Source organism: Sabethes cyaneus, chromosome 3 (genome assembly GCF_943734655.1).
Source record: "Sabethes cyaneus chromosome 3, idSabCyanKW18_F2, whole genome shotgun sequence".
Taxonomy (NCBI): Eukaryota; Metazoa; Arthropoda; class Insecta; order Diptera; family Culicidae; genus Sabethes; species Sabethes cyaneus.
The window spans coordinates 87932776-87947931 of record NC_071355.1 but is presented as its reverse complement, the minus strand read 5'-3'; the positions used below and the strand labels follow the sequence as shown (position 1 = coordinate 87947931).

The 15156-nt window shown below is 38.6% G+C and overlaps 1 protein-coding gene across 1 annotated transcript in view; it reads right to left on the bottom strand.

Moving 5' to 3' along the window:
• LOC128739843 (transcription factor SPT20 homolog) overlaps nt 1-14900 on the bottom strand; it is a 50094-nt gene extending 35194 nt beyond the window's left edge. Inside the window, exon 1 of the mRNA XM_053835344.1 lies at nt 14768-14900. Coding sequence (XP_053691319.1) covers nt 14768-14900 — 133 coding nt within the window. The remainder of the gene's footprint in view (nt 1-14767) is intronic.
• Between the last annotated feature and the right edge of the window lie 256 nt (nt 14901-15156).

Sequence of the window (15156 nt, the reverse complement as noted above, 5' to 3'; positions counted from 1 at the left end):
CTATAATTATTGTGCCTGGCAGCAATTTTACGAGTCCTATGCAAATCGACCTGGTAACCAGTTCAGAAATTAGCAAGCAAACTAGACATTAGGACTGAACAAACCGGATTGAATATCATCAAAATAACGAGGTTGCCTTTTAGTTATTGTCAATGCACACTAACGAATGCAAAAGTTTCAAATAGACAAATTAATATACTCTTACTGAAGAGTTATTTGTTTTATTTTTTAATATTGTTTTTCGTAGATTTACATAGAATGAGGCTTTGGAATATTTCTTAAGGTTCCCGAGCCAGGTTTGGCAACAAAAGTTTATCAAAATTATTATCAACAGCCGAATAGTTGATATCAACTAGAAATCTTGTTTTAATACCGAGTCCAAATGGTACTTATGATGTAGCAGACTTTGCTTTCATCTTGTTTTCATTTTTATTGAAAAAAAATGTGTTCACATATTCTATTTATGATTAATGAATATTTAAAATAATCTATTTTCAATTAAATTCTTTTCTAGTAAATTGTCAGTTTAAATTATATGATAATAGCAATTTGATGATGATATGATAGCAAAATAACAACTATTTCAGCTTTTCCAATAGTATTGTGTAACAGTAAGATTAGTATTCCGTTAGATATTTTTGATATTTTGATAACCGCTAAGTCGACCAAAATAAAATCACACCGAGTAATCAAAACCAGTTACATCAAGGTATCAAATTTTGTTTCCAATTTGCTCTAAAACTTTGCTCGGGTTATTTGACAATTCTGTTAGGAATTATATGAACTCTTCTTTGAAATTATTTTTCCCGAGATTTCTAACCTTTTCAAACATAGACGATGCACCTTGCGTTCCTTGGCGGTTGCACGTTACTCATTGCAGAACACATTACGACGGGACGAAATAATTTACTTTTTAACCCTTGATGAAGCAGTGGTAACTATATTACCACGAAATCAAAAATATAGCTTGTAATAGTTATAACAGCGCGAAAAGAAGCGTGAAAATAGTTGAATCTTTTTTCTTAAAAATTGAAACTATTGCCCATGAGCATATTAAAATTTTACATCTTCTTTTCATTGTGATGATATATACCAAAATCTATTGACATTTTATTGTAATTTTAGAAGTGAAGTTTTTTACCGGGGGGAATACGTTGCGCATAAAAAGCCGTGTAAAATAAATCAGATTAATTACAAAATCGTCATAAATAAAAACCGTGTTAACTCAGAAATCGTCATACAAAAAACCATGTCAATTCAAAAACCGTCATAAAAAACCGTGATGATTCATAAAAATAAATCGTTGAAAAAAAGAGTGCTAAAAACGAGTACTTTTTCCCGTTCCAAAATCGAGGCATGCCAAAATGAATCGTTATGGTCAAGTCGAAATAATATTGTATTGAGATAAACGTCGTTATTTAAAAAAAATCGCAAAATATTTAAAAAAAACATTCCATTCAAATATTCCTTTTCCACTAATGGCACTAAACGATGACTAAATAAGATAGATCAACTAAGTACGCATTAAAATTTCATAGCCTTACTAAAAATTTTGCACCGAACTATTACGTACGACGACATTGTTCAGCATGAAAATATGTGCTTTTTTCGTACGAATTTATTACCTTAATAAAGTATGTTACTCACTGGCGGGCCTACATCTAAGCAAACCGCAGGGCATCGACTGTTCAACAACATGTTTTATTTGGAAACATTAAGTACGCGCATGTTGATGGATCTATTTCTAAGTAATAAATTATCTTATTCCAAAAATACCGGGTAACTAGGCAAAATTTTTATTTTTCTTGTTCACTTGTTCATCTTCAGTGTTGAAAATTTCACTATAGCATTATTTTTCATTCCTAACTTGTAGCCGAAAAACTAATGACCGGTCAAGTGCTGCGTTAGTCATAGTAGAATATTTTCCTAAGAAATTATACAAAAATTTAATTTTTTTAAATTTAATGCAAATATTTATACACTCTGATCCGGACGAAGATGTATAACACAGGATAATCTACGAGTGATGACCAGTCGAGTTATAAGGTTTATTAATATTGTTCAAATTATTCCAATGATTCAACAGTCAACACTATCCGTTTTATCACCATGAACCCAATATGCAAGTAATTTAGTATCTATTGGCAGAAAATAGCGATTGTACATTTTTTACTTGGAATAAAAAGAATAAAATGGAAGTAGGCTCCTGTCCCATATTTGAAAATATAACCAGTTTATATTATTCTTTTCGTTCGTATCATTTCGAACTTTGTGAATACTACTTCCTGATTACCAACTTCGAATTCAACTATTCGTCCAAATGTTAAAAATGGCTGTTAACCAGAATAAAAGTGTAGGATATTTTGTAACTGAGCAACTGAGATCGTTAATGTTCTTTTTATTGATTTACTATCTCATTCAAAAGCTATTTTCTTTGTTATCAGAAAACTATAACCTTAAAACGTTTATCTACGTAACAAATAAAGGTGGTTCATAGAAACACAGGCGCAAATTTATTTTTGATAAAAATATCCCTAGACAAATCTAATTATTTTTACAACACATAAACTTCAAATTCGTTTGGAAAGCAAAACAACCATAAAGTATTGGAATTTATCACCACTACATTACTAGGAAAATGGAATAGTGGAGCTCAATGTAAAATAAATAGTTCAACAATTAATGTGTCATTTCTGGTTACTGTTTAGGTTTTAGCAGGTCCTTTCATTCAGCCCTATTCTGAATTGCGACGAATCGGTTTTTAGACCGAAAAACGATTTTATTTCTAATTCCGCCAGCAACATCACATGGGCCGATAATATCATTGAAATAGTTTCGAATAAAATTAATCCATCGGCATAGAGAATAAGGCTGATATCATTAATTGTGGATCCAGAACGTTCTGGACGCTAATCTTTCTAGCAACGTCCTAGCAAGTGACCTTAGGGTTCGGGTTCGAAAATACCGTTTATAATCAATTTCTGATATTCTTCCTCCAAAAAACACCATCACAAATTTCCTATTTTGCCAAACATACACTTCGAAACCACCGTTAATATTTTCAAACGATTATAAATTGCTTCAAACTCACCGATAAATAATTTCAACCACATTTTATGACCAAACACCAACACTTTACACAAAAATTAGTTTCTGTAAAGTCCTTTACTGTCTATCTCCTACGAACGGCAACTACAAAATGGCACTTCTGGCAGCAAACCGCCAACGCGACCTCGACACTACGATCTCCAAACGCGAATTAACAAGCCTCTATTGAGTTTCCACTAGTTTTCTTGAGACTAAGATCTTTTCCGACCGACGTGCTTAGCGCAACTCTTCCAGTGCGCAAATTAGATTGATGCAGCTTTGTACTTGGCATTTATAAAAATAAAAACCACAAAAGCACACCTCTAATGTGCTCCCATGCTACGAAGAGTGGTGAATGAATGGCCCGAGTCCAATCGCCAAAGCTCTTTGGCGCCACTTGGCATTCCGAAGACTCCTGTCCTGTACTGCCAAGCTGAGAAACTAGGCATCAAGCAAACTGTTAAAACGCGATCGGAGAGCAGACCACCTACCGAAAGCTGCAGTTGTCGAGATCGTTTTATGCTTAAGCACTGAACCGAGAGAGCTTTCAAGCGAATGAGAGTGCACAAAAAACAGCAATCTCAGGTGGGTGAGTTCCGACCTCAAGGGAAAGGAAACACTACACTGCACCAGGATGCACCTTCTCCCACCGTCAGTTGAAGGCGATGCCGACAAAGTTGCATTACAACGGGATGAGAATCGCAAATGTACCAGTTCGAATAAAGTGTTCAATTATTATGTGTTTGTATTTGTTCGTTGTGACATTATGCTAAAAACGCTGCGGCACATGTTGAACTATAAATGACTATGGCCACGCGCACAGAAAGGTTATCCATTTTAAACTGCTTCGAAGAAGATCTCAGCAGTTTATGATTCAAGGCAGGAAACAGCTCGTAGAAGTTTAATAAATGTCACCTTGATTTTACAGGTTAAATGTTGTTTGCAAACTTGCTTTCTTCAAGAAATTTGTTCTGGAATGTTATGTTTCGCTCAATTAAATTTGGCTGTTAGTCGAAGAACAGAGAGCAATACGAAGTAGGGTATATTTCTAATTCCCGTCGTAGTAAGTAAAGCCATTCTAATTTTCATCATTTGTTGGATGGATTTAATGACTTAAAAAGTTTTTATGCTGATTTGACTAAAACACACTTACCTTCCGATCCGTGAACTTTGAAATCACTGAAAAGCGATTATTAAAGCATATTATTGAAATTAAGCAACTGACTTTATTTCTTAAATTCGTCGTACCGTTTTAAAATCCGTCCATCAAAATTTTTCATCGTCCGAACTAAAACTCACAACAATGTTTACGAAGCTATTAACGCGCATGTATTTGTGTAGGACGGCATGACAAATGTTATTCTGCAAAATTTCTGCAGGTCAGGCAAATTTTTCTGGCTGTAGAATAACGACAATGCCTTGCGTGAGTTATTTTCATTTATGAATGACGGAAATTAAAAAAATACGTCAAAATTACGTACTAATCAACAGACTCTACAAGAGGACAGCTAGACACTGTCATACACATTACTTGCAAAACGTCCAACGCAGGCTTAAGTCAGCCCCAAAATCATTTTGGAAATACGTAAATGAGCAGAGGAAGGAACCTGGGCTACCCTCAACGATGCACTAAAAAGCGCAGACGGGGACATTACCAGCTGTTCGCTAGAAAGTTTGCCCGTACTTTTTCAAGTGAGACGTTGTCAATGTCTGATGTATTGCTCACGGCGCGTAACGTTTCTACATCAAGTCAGTCGCTAGATTGTATCGGTATCAATGAATGCATGATACAATCAGCTATAAGCCGAATGAAAACATCGATCTCTGCGGGTCCGGATGGGATACTATCAGTCCTTCTGAAACATTGCTGCGCTACCTTAGTAGCTCCATTGAAACATCTGTTTGGCATGTCGCTCGCATCTCGAATTTTTTCCAACTCTTTGGAAAGCTTCCTTTATATTCCAGTTTACATTATTCCTTATTATTCTCCAGTTTACAAAAAGGAGATAAAAAGCAAGTTGATAAGTACCGTGGGATTACGTGTGTGCCGTTGCCAAACTTTTTGAAATGGTCATCTTGGAACCTGTCTTCAATCGCTTGCTTTGTAGGGGTGGTAGGGGCAATATGGGCCACCTAAGCAAAACGCGTCATAAAACATGTAGCACGTAATCAAAATTCTATTAATTGCCATAAACATACGATTTGACATGTTTTTGATAAATTAATAATGTTAGAATATTGATTGACTATGAACAACCATCAAATTTAAATGTTTAAAAAATGATAGGGTATTGTCGTTATCGTCGGGCCACTGTTATGGTCGGGCCATCACGATTTTACAGTTTTAGTAACTCATGATATCTATGATACAATCATTGCAAAACTTCTTACTGTGATAGCTAACTTTTCACAATATTGTGAGTTTCAATAGTGTATTCAAAACACCCGTACTGAATTCAGTGACTAAATCATCAAAAAAAAAAGTTTTCCACGCGCAATGAACTTTTCTTCAGGCAATTATCGAGATAAATTTTGAAAATGTATGAAGTGTGTTGTGCTGCACACGTAGACTATAGAAAAATTCCCTCCAGTGAGGTGTTTGGGAAGGCTAAGGTGAAATACTAGAAAAGCGCTATTTGTACAGGTCGGGTCACTTGAGTAGTCATGGTTGGGCCACCATAATTTTAAGCGCAGAAGCGCAATAATCGCCAGAGAATGTCAGTCACGTAAAATGTGATGAAATGAAGCAAAATTAATACGATAAATACTTAGATTTTTGTTATTATTTCATTGTAGTTGTACAATTCGGAAAAGGCAATATCTGCAATACTGATTTTACAAGATCGCCAAAATTTCGCAAAAATGCAATTAAAAATAGGGCATTAGTGCATATATGAGCCGTTGTTCACGGAATTCATTCTTTTCATGCCTCTGTATAGAATTTCAATACGTATGTCTTAGGTTTTCCGCGGTGGCCCAAGCTGTACAACATGGCTCGACTATGACAACATTTTTTGTCTTCACGTAAATGCCTCTAACTTTTTTATTTTTCAAGCAATCAGTTCAAAACTTTCCGCAAATATACCTTATTCTTAGACCTTTGCCACGATTTATTTAGATTTCCAAAATTCCTTTTGAAACGAAAGTTATGGGCGAATTCCAAAACGTGGCCCAACCACGACGACACTCCCCTACTTTTTGCTTCGATCAAAAACCATACGGTATGGACCACCATACCGGGCAATATGGGCACTGTAGTTAAAATTACCTTTTAGCCAGTTTTTACTATAAAATAACATAAAAAAATATATTATATAGAAGAAAAGAGACATGGTGACTATTTATCATTTCATTTAGCGATTATTTTATGTTTTTTCCTATTTACCAATTTTTTTCAGTTGAACAACATAAACAACATGGCGGTTCAAGGGACAGATAATGAAAGACACAATTTTTGCTCTGTAACCGCTATTTTCGGGTTGATCGTTGGTTACAATTATGAAACATTATACTCGACTGTGTCATTTTAATGTTCATATTACTTTCCAGGCTTTATTGGTTATGTACAAATATATTGCCAGTATAGTTACTATATATATAGTTCGGCGGATAGAAAACCAGGCGAATTGGCATCCCTGATTTATGAAATTAAATTTGAAATTATGGTGAAATGTGCAGGTTTTTACGAAAAATAATCACTGGCGGGTGTTGAAAATGACTAGTTCTATGAAAATAAAGTGTGTTTTTTTAACATTACTCCTGCATTTTGGATTTTGAAAAGCTTTTGGCTCCGCTTTTGACGTTTATTTGGCTCCCGATTTTCTATCCGCCGAACTATATATATAGTAACTATAATTGCCAGGTATGCTCATTATGCCCCTTGCAGCTATGCTAATTAAAAATAATTATAATAAGGCCATAAAACAAAAGATTATCTCAATTATACAAAGTGATTGTTTATATATGGTAATAGTAACCATATATGGAGTGGAGAAGTCCATAGCACGCAACAAATGGCATATAGAGCTTGTTTTGTGGGTTGCAATTCTTGTAGTGTTTTTACAATCCTGAGTCAGCTCGAGTCTTTTCTTAATATCTCAGACATGTCAACGAATTTGGATGCGGTTTTTGTTGGGAAGCTTGTTAAGAACATTACCAAGAAGTTCATTAAATAAATTAGCGAAATTGATTGTCCAATATGCTCAAACGAACGATGGCTTATTTTGCCCCGTATGCTCATTATGCCCCTATTACCACTATATCTTCGGATGGGATGGGATGGTCGCATGGATTTTTACCAAAACGTTCTACCGTTACGAACCTCTTATCATTCACAACATATGCTACTGACGCAATGTCCAATGGCTCTCAGACTGACGCCATTTACACGGACTTATCAGCTGCTTTCGACAAAATTAACCATACCATCGCGATAGCAAAGTTAGACAGACTGGGTTTTGGATCTAACGTTTTACGCTGATTCCAGTCGTACCTAAGAGACCGGCGTTTGTGAGTCAAGATAGGCGACTGTATATCCAAAGAGTTCTCTGCCACTTCCGGAATTCCGTAGGGTAGCCATCTCGGGCCCCTGATATTCCTACTTTAATTCAACGGTGTGAACTTGTCGCTTAAATGCCCGCGGTTATCTTTTGCCGATAACCTTAAAATATTCTTGATAATTCGGACCACCGAGGATGCTCTCTTTCTTCAAATTCAACTAACCGTATTTGCGGAGTGGTGCCAAACTAACCGCATGAGCTTAATCTCCAATTAGTGCTCAGTAATCCCTTTCACACGAAGGAAAATGCTATTGACTATTGACGGCGATGAACTGGAAGTGGTTAATGAGTTCGTATATTTGGGATCTCTGGTCACCACCGACAATAATACGAGTAAGGAGATCCAACGACGCATTCAAACTGGAAATCGAGCTTGCTTTTCCCTCCGCAAGACGTTTCGATCTAGGAGCATACGCCGCCGCACAAATCTGACGGATGCACAAAACGCTAATAAGACCGGTAGTCCTCTACGGATTTGAAACAGTAACTTTGCTTACTGAAGACATACGTGTACTTGCCGTTTTTGAACAAAAGGTGTTGCGGACTATTTTTGGCGGAGTGCAAACGGAAAGCGGAGACTACGGTGGCCGGCCACGTCGCAAGGATGCCGGACGACTGTGTAGTGAAATCCGTTCTCTTCAAGAACCCCACCGGCACCAGGAATAGAGGGGCTCAACGTGCACGATGGCTCGACCAGGTTGAAGCCGACTTGCGTGTGTCGAGACGCGCAACGAATTGGCGACGAGTGGCCCAGGACCGAGTACAATGGAGAGGAATTCTTGATACGGCAAGAGCCACCCCTGCTCTCGGCTGAATAAGTAAGTAAGTACCTAACGTAACAGAGATGCGGGTATGAAATGGGGATGGCAACGTCAAACATAGCTCTAGTCATCCCAAGTCCCTACCTAGCGCCTCCACGTGGCCAATGGCTATGCCCGGTAATGCTCGAAAATGAGTAGCTAAGCTAAGAGGTGCGATGCCGAAGTAAGTAAATCCGGAAAGTATTACTTATTTACTTAAGTGGTTCGCCGTCTGAAGACAAAACCTGTTGAACAAGGTTTTTCCAGTTTTTTTCCATGTGTGGACTCATTACTGCGACCAGTATAGTTGATCTATTGTAATATCGCCCGGGTGTTTGCTGTATGACCTGCACTGCATTTCTTTTTGCTATAATCGCTATTGAGTGAGCGATATGCTTATTTTAAATTGTATGCGTGCTTGCGTGTATTGGGGTTTACCCTTCCTTCAAAGCTTGATCTACTTTACCCACTTATTCCTCGCTGCCAGCACTATCCCATATTATAGCCGTCCCTGGCGAGGACTCATTCGTACCTCTGACCAGTACACTTAACTATAGGAGGGACATTTGCACTGTCAAGAGGCTTCAGAGGGTAAATATAGAATTCAGCACGAAGGAAGGGTAAATGGAGGGGCCTGAGAATAAACCCATGCTAAAGTCACTTATCATCGAATGGCTTGATTCTACTCAGATTCGAACCCACGACCACTCGCTTGTCAAAGCAGACTCGGTAACCTTGCGGCTACGGAGCCCCCCTTTCCAGTTTCCGGAGGTTTTTCCAGTTAACTCGGTAGTGGGCTACCGCTCTCCAATTCCTCGGACATCGAGTACTCTCCGCCAGATCTCGCTCCACCTGGATTTGAGGCAAACGCCATCTTTGCAGGGTAGTTGTGCGGCATTCTTGCAACATGCCCTGCCCATGGAATCTGTCCAGCTTTAGCCACCTTTTGCATATTGGGTTCGCCAAAGAGCTGTGCGACTTCATGGTTCAACCTTCGCCTCTATACTCCGTTCTCCTGTACGCCGCTGAAGATCGTTCTAAGCACTCGTCTTTCGAAAAATCCTAGCACTCGCAGGTCCTCCTCGATCATACCCGTAGAGAACAACCGGTCTAATAAGCGTCTTGTACAGGATACACTTTGCATGGGGGCTTAGTATGCTTGACCGCAATTGCTTGTGAAGCGCATAGTAAACACGACTTCCGCTGATAATACGGCTCCGAATCTCACGGCTAGTATCATTGTCCGCCGTTACTAGTGAGCCAAGGTAGACAAATTCGTCGACTACCTCAAACTCATCGCCGTCGATCATTATATTACTGCCCAAGCGGCGTCGGTCGGCCTCTGTTCCGCTGGACAGCATGTACTTTGATTTAGACGTATTTACCTTTAACCCAATCTTTTCTGCTTCGCGCTTTAGTCTGGTGTACTGTTCAGCTACCGCCACATATGTTCTGCCGATAATATCCATGTTGGCAAAGCAGATGAATTGGCTAGATTTGTTTAAGATCGTGTTCCGCGTGTTGACATCCGCTCGGTTCGTAACACCTTATAGCGCTATATTGAACAGCAAGCATGAAAGACCATCATGACAAAGCCCTCTGTTGATTCGAAAGAACTTGACAATCTACCCGAGATCCGAATATAGCACTGCGTATTATTCATCGTAGGTCGAATCAGTTTGCTAAGCTTCCTGGGGAAGCTGTTCTCGTCCATGATTTTCCATAGCTCTTTCCGGTCGATGGTATCATATGCGGCTTTGAAGCAAACGGATAATTGGTGCGTGGGAGCTGTGATATTTACGGCTCTTTAGAGGGATCTGCCGCAGTGTAAATATCTGATCCGTTGTTGACCGACCCTCGTGAAGTTGACCTGATAAATTCCAACTAAACTGTTCGCAATTGGCGATAGCCCGCGGAAAACGGTGGTTGCTCGATAGATCTCACCGTCCAACTAGTCGCCCTTTTTTGTAGATCGGGTAGATAACCTCATCTTTCCACTCCTCCGGTAGCTGTAACGTATCTTAAATTCTAATAATTGGCCGGTGCATACGAACGGCTTCTCCAGCTTTTCTAGTCCCATTTTAGTAAGCTCCGCTCCGATGCCATCTTTCCCAACTGATTTATTGTTCTTTAGCTGCAGGATGGCCTCCTTAACTTCGCCTATCGTTGGGGCTGGCACCTCTTCCCCGTTTGTTGCACCGCCGAAATTGCTTTCCCAACACATCTCAATACATTTCGGCTCTCAGTACAAAGTCTTTGCGGGACCGTTTATATAATGATGAAGTTGCTCCTACTTTTCCAGGTAGCACTTTTTCTCCCGGAAAGCTTGGTTTCGATGCATCTTCTTCTGTTTGTGCCTTTCCACGTTCTGACGTGTGGCACTGCGCCGCTCGCACAGCGTTTTCCTCATCCATTACCCTCCTACATTCATCGTCAAACCAAACGTTCCATTGATTCCGTGCCACATGCCCGATGAAGCTCTCCACTACACTGCTGATGGCTATTTTTATAGTGTTCCAACAGTCCTCGAGAGGGACTTCGTCCAGCTCGTCCTCTTCCGGCAGGGCAGCTTCCACTGAGTGCGCGTAGGTTGCGGCGACGTATGGCTGCTTCAGCCACGCGAGATCTAACCGAGGCTGGCGTCGGTACCGAATGTTGTTCACAACGGTTTTGGGCGCATTTTAACCATCAACAGGTAGTGGTCCGAATCACCGTTAGCGCTTCGATTGGATCTGACGGCGATAACGTCTGAGAAGTGCCGACAGTCAATCAAACCGTTGTCGATCTGTGATTCTGTCTGATTTGGTGACCTCCAGATGTACTTGTGTACGAGTCTATGCTGGAAGAAGGTATTGCGTACGGCCATGTTCGTGGAGGCGGGAGGCATAAAATCCTTAAAATTTTATTGTCAATTCGATATATGTATATGTTTTATCTCATGTCTAAGGTCAACATGGTCATGAGGGTCAATTCCTTTCGTAAAACATACCAAATGGGTTAAAATTCCGAAAATAATAAAAAAAACCTGTTTTAACCCCCGTTGGTTTACATAAAATGTTTGGAAATTGAATAAGTTCACGAAATTTGAATAAAATAGGAGCACTTATAAATTTTGATAGATTCTTTTTTCAAGAAATTGCTGAGTAAGTTGTTCCTAATATGAGTAAGTGCAAGTAAAAGTAAGTTGTAAAAGGAAGTAACATATACATTGCGTAGTAAAGGTCTTTTAAATGCCATATTGTTATAAAGTTACAAATGGTTTAACTAACGTATATTCTTCAATAAACTTGTTATGAGCAAAATGTTAGAATTATTCAATGCATTAATACTTTAATTTGTTAGGAAAATATCACAGAAACGAAGCAAGCAGCATGTGAAGTCCGCAATTGATCTCAACTGGAACTTTTTCTCGTTTCTTCATATGGAAAAATGGGTCTGTATGCAGCGGAATTATCAGCAAATATAAAAGGTTTAAAATGTATCCGTCTGTTGGTAGTCAAGTAATTCGAGGTCACAATTGGGGTATTTTTTATAATCAAAGTTCTACAGTTCCTAAACAAGCAAACATAGAGCTATACTATATTCAGCAAAGTTGTGTATTTTTGCTATTTGTACAACTTTGTAATACATGAACCAGTCATACAACAATTACAAAAAGAGCTAAAGTAGAAACACTGATTTTACAAATTCATTTGCAATAAATAAAATTTTTCCATCTTCGCTGAAGAGATAAAAGGTTGCTGTCTTCAGCAAAATTTCTTGTAATAAAATGCTCTAAAACTTTGCAGAACACATCAATGCGTAATATTGAAACTGAAGACAAATAATTTTTTTATTTCGCTTTTAGGGAGATTGATCAAAATTTAAATACTACCAGACGATAAAGCATTCAATTTCAAGAAACTCTTCCAAAGGTTTGATAAACCTAAGACCAAGTTTTCCCAAGCATAACTATAGTGTGCACGTTTTTTTTGGTTTTGGGTTATTGTGCGCGCGAGTAAACCGTGTTACAAAAGTTGGCGCGAGTGTTCGAGGATTAATATCTTTTGACCGGCAAAACCAATTCTTATGAAATTTTGCAGATACATTCGCAGTGTCAAAACCTTTCGTTTGATACTAAAATAATTGAAACTTGATACATTATCTTAGTCAAAATTATTATAAATTATTGTTAATTTTGATGTGTTGTACACGATTGTCCATAACTTTCAAATTAAACGTCCAATCAAAAAACAAATCAATAGTGATCTATTAGGCTATATTGCCTCTCAAATGAGACTAATAGCACAAAAATCGGTTTAGCCATCTCTGAGAAACAGGCGATAATTATTACCTTGTCAAAACAGGTTTTTTAAGGCTAACTTTTAAACTACTTGTCTGTTCTCAATAAAACTTCTTGACAATTTTTATATTATAGCAAGAGCTTTCATTTGGTACTAAGATCATTGAAATCGGTTGTCTAGTTCCGGAGAAAATCGTGTCTAATAGTTTTCACATTTTTACTCATAACTTTTAAACAAAAAGTCGGACCGTGAAACAACACAATAGAGATACACTAGGCAATAGTACCTTTCAAACAAAAGTAAAATCGAACGAATCGGTTCAGCCATCTCAGAAAAACAGGCGATAGAAAATGAAGCGCACACACACATACATACACACACACACACACACACACACACACACACACACACACACACACACACACACACACACACACACACACACACACACACACACACACACACACACACACACACACACACACACACACACACACACACACACACACACACACACACACACACACACACACACACACACACACACACACACACACACACACACACACACACACACACACACACACATTGCTCAGTTCGTCGAACCCTATCGATTGGTATATGTGACTCGGCCCTCCGGGCCTCGGTTCGCTTTCGTGTTTTTCTACCAATTTCTAAACCTTTGTTATAGTATAACAAAGGTAAAACCATACAATTCTAGTGTTACTTTCTGGCGGGGCTTGCTGACAGGAAAATAATGGCAGGATGCGCTGCAAACACTCAGTCATTCTTCATGGGTCTTTGAACTATCAGAAGAGCTAACACCTTCTATAACCCGAAACTTGCAGATGATTACAGAGGCTAAGCATCGCTGCAGTTAGGTTTTAAGCTTTGTTATACTACATATAACAAAGGTTAAGGAATTGGTCGAAAACCACGAAGTTGATTCGAGGCCCGGAGGGCCGAGTCAGATATGCCAATCGACATCGATGAACTGAGCAATGTCTGTGTGTGTATGTATCTGCAGAGCGCAACTTTTCTATCGCCTGTTTTACGGAGATGGCTGAACCGATTTGATTGCTATTACTTTTGTTTGAAAGGTATTATTGCCTAGTATATCACTACTTAATTGTTTCATGGTCCGACATTTCGTTTAAAAGGTAAAAGTAAAAATGTAAAAATCACCTGACACCATTTTCTCCGGAACCACATGAGCTCTTGTTAACGCTAAATTTTTCAGCAAGTTTTATTGAAAACAAACAAGTAGTTTAAAAGTTATGCTTTAAAAAACCTGTTATGACTAGGTAATAATTACCGCCTGTTTCTCAGAGATGACCAAACAGATTTCTGCGCTATTAGTCTCATTTGAAAGGTAATATAGCCTATTGATTTGTATTTTAATTGGACGTTTAATTTGAAAGTTATGAGCAATTGTATACAACACATTAAAATTTCTGTGCCGCACAGTGGGAGATAAGGACTGTATCGAAAAGTCTTTAGCAACATCTATTCGTGAATAAAAATGAAATACGATTATTATTTCATTTTTTGTTTTCGTTGTATTGAAGATCAGTATGTTTTGAAACAATAACATGGCTAACATTAGTCAAAATATTAGGTTCTAAAGAATGAGCGCACCTTTGTTGAAACTCCTCCCAGCAAATTCTGCACACTAGCTTTTGTGCATTTCCTGGATGCTGCTGTTCAATTTTGCTTGCATTCCTCCATGCTTTGGGAAACTGTTCCTGAAGATCCTCTTCACAATCGACCAGTAACGTTCAATTGGTTAGAGCTCTGGACAATTTGGTGGATGGATGTTTTTCTCGACGAATTGGATATTATTGTCTGAAAGGCACCGTAGTACAGGCTTAGCGCAATGTACAGATGCCAAATTCGGCCAAAAGAGAGGGGGAGACTGATACTGTTTGTAGAGGGGCCACAATATTTTTTACAATTATTCATCTTTGTAAATTTGAGCATTTATTGCATACTTTGTGTAGAAAATGCTCATCACAGATCACAAGTACAAATACCGTACCAACGTTCTGTCCAAACTTTTCCAGCACAATCGTACTGTCGGTATCGTCCACCACCTCGTCCGCCGATTTCGTGTAGAATTTCGGCCCTAGAAGTGCTTTTGAATCCTGTTTGACGTAAGTTTCGTCATCCATATAGATGCACTTGTTGCCGTTGTCTATTATCCGTTTATAGTTACCGTGCCCTTATTTAGGCTCGAGATTGTTGTTCTCCGGATTTCTTAGATACTTTATGATTCTTGTATGTCTTTATGGAGTTCCTGTCCTTGATCCACTGGATTATTGCAATGCTTGTTTAAAGTATTTTTAGCCAAATAAGACGTTGTTGCCAATCGGTGTCATTTAATATGAGTTACTGCTTCAGAATCTACCGGGGGCTAACTGGAACCAG